The sequence below is a fragment of the Symphalangus syndactylus genome, chromosome 1 (assembly GCF_028878055.3).
Source record: "Symphalangus syndactylus isolate Jambi chromosome 1, NHGRI_mSymSyn1-v2.1_pri, whole genome shotgun sequence".
In the NCBI taxonomy this organism is placed as follows: domain Eukaryota; kingdom Metazoa; phylum Chordata; class Mammalia; order Primates; family Hylobatidae; genus Symphalangus; species Symphalangus syndactylus.
The window spans coordinates 94,204,501-94,210,500 of NC_072423.2; the positions used below are offsets into that span (position 1 = coordinate 94,204,501).

General features: G+C 54.9%; 1 protein-coding gene across 3 annotated transcripts in view; it reads left to right on the top strand.

Annotated features, from left to right (window-relative positions):
* The window catches only part of FRMD8 (FERM domain containing 8), a 28,269-nt gene extending 23,401 nt beyond the window's left edge, over positions 1–4,868 (top strand). For all 3 annotated transcript variants that reach the window (XM_055254126.2, XM_055254208.2, XM_055254291.2), the window contains one exon: positions 2,572–4,868. In XM_055254126.2, coding sequence (XP_055110101.1) covers positions 2,572–2,690 — 119 coding nt within the window. In that variant the 3' untranslated portion in view covers positions 2,691–4,868. The remainder of the gene's footprint in view (positions 1–2,571) is intronic.
* Positions 4,869–6,000: the final 1,132 nt, after the last annotated feature.

Below are 6,000 nucleotides of genomic sequence, written 5' to 3' on the forward strand. Positions count from 1 at the left end.
GCCTCGACCTCCTGTGCACAAGCAATCCTCCTTCTGCAGTCTCCTGAGTAGGTGGGACTACAGTCATGAGCCACCATTCCCAGCTAATTTTTAACTTCTTTGTCAAGACAGCATCTTACTATGTTGCCCAGGCTGGTCTCAAACTCCTGGGATCAAATGATCCTCCCACCTTAGCCTCCCAAAGTGCTGGGATTACAGATGTGAGCACCCTGCCTGGCCGATATGCTGATTTTGAAGAGGCTTTTCATACCTGCCACATTCCAGAGAAGTTGTGCCCAGGTGTATCCTCCCCAGCAGAAAAGATGGTGTCTGCCTCCCATGCCCTCACCCACAATGGGTGTAGTCATTCCGAGCCAAAGGGAACTTGTCTGGGCTGGTGTTCGAACACAATGAGATTGGAAATTTTTTTTTTTTTGAGACTGGAAATTTTTTTTTTTTTTTTTTTTTTTTGAGACAGTCTAGCTCTGTCACCCAGGCTGGAGTGCAATGGCATGATCTCGGCTCACTGCAGCCTCCGCCTCCCGGGTTCAAGTGATTCTCCCTGCCTCAGCCTCGCAAGTAGCTGGGATTGCAGGCGCCCGCCACTATGCTCAACTGATTTTTGTATTTTTAGTAGAGGCGGGGTTTCGCCATGTTGGCCAGGCTGGTCTCGAACTCCTGACCTCAGGTGATCCGCCCACCTTGGCCTCCCGAAGTGCGAGGATTACAGGCATGAGCCACTGCGCCCGGCCGATTGCAAATTTTTATGTGCTTGATCATATTTAGATTTCCTTCATGAATTACCGATGATTTCTTTTGCTCATTTTTCTTCTGTTGCTTGACTTTTTAAAATTAACAACTTGGCCAGGTGAGATGGCTGTAATCCCAACACTTTGGGAGGCCGAGGCAGGCAGATTGCTTGAGTCCAGGAGTCCAAGACCAGCCTGCACAACATAGCAAGACCCCATCTCTATTTAAAAGATGAGCAGGGCATGATGGCTCACGCCTGAAGTCCCAGCTAGTTGGGAGGCTGAGATGGGAGGATCACCTGAGCCCAGAGGGTTAAGGCTTCAGTGAGTTATGATCACAACACTGCAGTCCAGCCTGGGTGACAGAGTGAGACCCTGCCGCAAAAAAAAAAAAAAAAAAAATGTATTAACGTCTTGGCCAGGCACAGTGGCTCACACCTGTAATCTCAGTACTTTGGGAGACAGAGGCAGGAGGCTCACCTGAGCCCAGGAGTTTGAGACCAGCCTGGGCAATCGGGTCTTGCTTGAGACAGAGGTCTCTACACAAACTAAAAAAACATTAGCCATGGCTCACACCTGTAGTCCCAGCTACTGGGGATGCTGAAGTGGGAGGATCACTTGGGCTTAGGAGGTAAGGCTGCAGTGAGCCATGATTGTAACACTGCACTCCAGCCTGAGCAATACAGCCTGTCTCAAAAAAAAAAAAAAAAAAAGCCACAAAGGCGGGACATGGTGGCTCACACCTGTAATCCCAGCACTTTGGGAGGCCAAGGCAGGTGGATCACGAGGTCAGGAGTTTGAGACTAGCCTGGCCAATATGGTGAAACCCCGTCTCTACCAAAAATACAAAAATTAGCGAGGCATAGTGGCCCACGCATGTAATCCCAGCACTTTGGGAGGCCAAGGTGGGTGGATCATAAGGTCAAGAGATCCAGACCACCCTGGCCAGCATGGTGAAACCCTGTCTCTACTAAAAATACAAAAATTAGCGTGCGTGGTGGCGTGCACCTGTAGTCCCAGCTACTCGGGAGTCTGAGGCAGGAGAATCACTTGAACCTGGGAGGCGGAGGTTGCAGTGAGCCAAGATCGTGCCATTGCACTGCAGCCTGGGCGACAGAGCAAGATTCCGTCTCAAAACAAAAGGCCGGGCGCAGTGGCTCACGCCCGTAATCCCAGCACTTTGGGAGGCCGAGGCGGGCGAACCACAAGGTCAGGAGTTCGAGACCATCCTGGCTAACATGGTGAAACCCCGTCTCTACTAAAAATATAAAAAATTAGCCGGGCCTGCGGGCGCCTGTAGTCCCAGCTACTCGGGAGGCTGAGGCAGGAGAATGGCGTGAACCCGGGAGGCGGAGCTTGCAGTGAGCCGAGATAGTGACACTGCACTCCAGCCTGGGCGACAGAGCGAGACTCCGTCTCAAAAAAACACAAAAACTAACATCTTACAGCAATATGGTACTTTTGTTGTAATTAATGACCCGGTATTGCTGTTAGCCAAAGTGCCTACCTTAGTCACATTTCCACAGTGTTTTCCAGACGTCCCTCTATGCCAGGATCCCACCAGGACCCCACACTGCATTTAGTTGTCGAGTCTCCCCAGGCTTCTCTTGGCTATGAAGGACCCTCCTTGTTTGTGATGACCTTAGGTTGGCAGTGTTAGGGAGTGCTGCTTGGGGTATACCGTAGCATGCTGAGGGGGGCTGAGGCTTGGATGAGGGGAGCTCAGTCTGACCAGGCTCTGGAAGGAGCTATAGCGCTGGAGCCAGAACCTGGCTTCCTGGGCCTGAGCCCCCTCACACAATGACAGCGCCTCTGCTCAGTGTGCCCTCCCATTCCCTCGCAGGCAAGGGGATCAGGCGAGTGAAGCCGAAGCGCACCACGTCCTTCTTCAGCCGGCAGCTGTCCTTGGGCCAGGGGAGCTACACCGTGGTGCAGCCTGGCGACAGCCTGGAGCAGGGCTGAGGACGCTGCACCCGGCAGGAGAAGGGCAACTGGGGGCCCTGGCTCGGCACTGTCCTCCTGAGGGGCAGGGGCCGGCTGAAACAGTCTCATGGGTCACCACATGGGGAGGGCTGCATCAGCAGATTTCTCAGACCACGGAGAAGTGACTCCTGGGCCCGGGGCCATGCCCGGGCTGTGCAAAGCTGACCAGGGCCTCCCGCAGGGCCCCTCTGCAGCCTGCCCTCCCTTCCCCCACTTCCCCTGGACGCTGGGCCCTGTTGCTATCTCAGGACCATCGGATCAAGCTGCAGCTGCCCCCCTCACTTGGAAACATGCCTTTGTGCCCACCTCAAGGTGGGCAGTGTCCCCTGTTCTGAAGTGCCCAGTGGCAGCTCCAGTGGCAGAGGACCAAGGATTGAGTTTTGGGACCTGAAGGTCCAATGTGTGCCTTTGGCCTCTTCCCTGGACGTGGGTGACCAGTCCCCGCCTTCCTCCTGCTAGTGCTCCACTCCCTGGACTTGGATGACCAGTTTCCCGCCTTCCTCCTGCTGGTGCTCCACCCCCCAATGCCAGGCTGGGCCACCACTCTGAGGAGGATGGGAGGGACCTCCCTGGATTGAACCGGGGCAGAAACACGGTGAGGGCCCCCACCACACCTCCCTGGTTGAATCAGGAATGGAGGGAGCCAGGCAGGGTCCTACCTGGGGTCCTGTGCCCCTCGGTCTGGTCTCCTTTGCAGGCACAAGACACCAGAAAGAGCATGCCTTTCTGGTAGCCTTTGGTGATGTCACTGCTGGGAGGTGGCTGTCCTGTGGACCACCTGACCTCCAGACCCACACTCACAGTCTGTGAAAAACTGAAAATCCCCTGGTGGGCACTCCCTGGAGCCCAAGCAGCTCCCCTAGGGGACTGACTGGGCCTGCCCTCTCCTCCCCGTGTCTGGGTCTTCAGGTTTTAGTTTGGTCTTTGTTCATCTGAGTTGTGCCAGGGCAACGCCAGGAAGTGCCCTGGGTAACCTCTGCTGCGCGCTCCTTCCCAGGCGGCACCATGGATTCCTCTGGGGGCTGGTGCATGCCTGGAAAAGCCTGGACCACACGGGACAGTCTCTTCTTTCTCGAGGACACTTGGAAAGGTGACTGATGTGGGTGCTTGGCTTCTCTGGTCCCAGCTTGCCCTCCGGGGAGCAGGGGCTCTGTCTTGTCCCAGATGAGCTGAGCCCCTGAGAGGAGGGCTTTCCCAGCCCTGGGACCCTCCGAGGTGGGTGTGCGGGTCTCACAGGTGCCTCCTGGGACTTCCTGTGGCAGCACAGGGCTTGGCTTTGTCTTCTGTTCCTGGTGGAAAACCGTGGGAGAGGAAGCTGGGGCCTCTACTCCAAGTATCAGAGCCCATTCACTCTCCTCCCTTTGGTAGCTTGTGGATGTGCCAGGCGCTTTGAGGTGGGCTTGCCTTCTGGCAGCATGGACTTTATTTGTTAATAGGCAGAAAGAAGAGGCCTGGAAGGGCCTCCAGTCTTTTGGAATGTCCTGGCCACAGGGTCATGCCAGCTGCCAGTTCTCGTCTCCCGTCCTGGAGTTGCTGGGTCTCACCGAGCTGCCCGCCCGCCTGTTCTGGTGGCATCAGCGCAGGTTGTCCCTGCTGCTTTGATTCCAGGGGATTTTATGTTTTTTTATTTTTTTATTTTTTTTTTGAGACGGAGTCTTGCTCTGTCGCCCAGGCAGGAGTGCAGTGGCGCGTTTTGGCTCACTGCAACCTCTGCCTCAAGTGATTCTCCTGCCTCAGCCTCCTGAGTAGCTGGGATTACAGGTGCGTGCCACCACGCCCTGCTGATTTTTGTATTTTTAGTAGAGACGGTTTCACCATGTTGGTCAGGCTGGTCTTGAACTCCTGACCTCATGATCCACCCGCCTTAACCTCCCAAAGTGTTGAGATTATAGGCGTGAGCCACCGCCCCCAGCTGATTCCAGGTGAATTCTTCTCTGATGGGCGGGCGAGGGTTGTGTCCGTGTGATGGGTTGGAGTGTGTGTGTCTGAGTACACAGATGACGTGTTTTCCCTTCAGCTTCTTAGGTTTTCTGAGCATCCATTGTGCCTTAACATTTTCTGCTTGTCCTTTGGGACAAAGCAGTATTTTACTCATTCTTTGAATGTTCTCATTCTTTTGTATCATGTGACTTATTAATAAAATCAGTTTCTAACAAACTCTGGGCGGCTCATGATATGAAATAATGAGGGTGTGTCCGTGACAGTCCAGGAGTTGATTACAGGCTGCATATTTGGTTTTCATGAAACGTGCGTCGAGGTGTGCAGCCCTCAGGCCGGCCAGGTTGATGCCCACGGAGCACCTGAGTGAAGCTGTCTCATCTTGGTGGCTTGTAGTACTCCCAGCCCCAGGTTGCCCAGGAGGGACTCGGGTTCCTGTGGGGACCAAGGTGGGTAACTGCAGATGCTCATGCCCTTGCTGAGGGCACCTCATGCTCCAGGCCTGGCAGGAGGCCGTTTGTTTCCCACAGATCCTGCTGTCAACACCTACCTGGGAGGGAAGGGACAGTAGCAGACCCCCCTGGAGGACTCAGCCCTGCGGCAGCCACCCAGGACCTGGGCCTGCAGGATGAGTGCCACTAGGGGATTGGGGTTCACAATGCTTCCAGAGATGGGAGGAGTAAGCCACCTGTCCCTGTGGCAGCGTAGTCCTGGGAACAGGGCCGTCTCCTTGGGTGTCCATGACAGCGAGTGGCACCTTGTCCTCTGTGTGATTGTCTTTGCCTGGCAAGGCAGCACAATGCCCTGGCCATGGGCACCTGTGACCTTTCGTGGGAATAACAGTGCCCAGGCCAGGCACAGTGGCTTGCTACTGTAATCCCAGCACTTTGGGAGGCCAAGGTGGGAGGGTCACTTGAGCCTAGCCTGGGCAACATGGCGAAACCCCATCGCTACAAAAAAAAAAAAAAATTAGCCAGGCATGGCGGCACAAGCCTGTCATGCCCAGCTGCTTGGGAAGCTGAGACTAGAGGATCGCCTGGGCCCAGGAGGTCGAGGATACAGTGAGCTGTGTTCACACCACTGTGCATGCCAGCCTGGGCAACAGAGCAAGACCCTGTCTCCAAAAAAAAAAAAAAAAACCCCAAAAAACAACTCACTTCGGCCAGGTGCAGTGGCTCACGCCTATAAACCCAGCACTTTGGGAGGCCAAGGTGGGCGGATAACCTGAGGTCGGGAGTTTGAGACCAGCCTGACCAACCTGGAGAAGCCCTGTCTCTACTAAAAATACAATATTAGCCAGTCATGGTGGTGCATGCCTGTAATCCCAGCTACTCGGGAGGCTGAGGCAAGA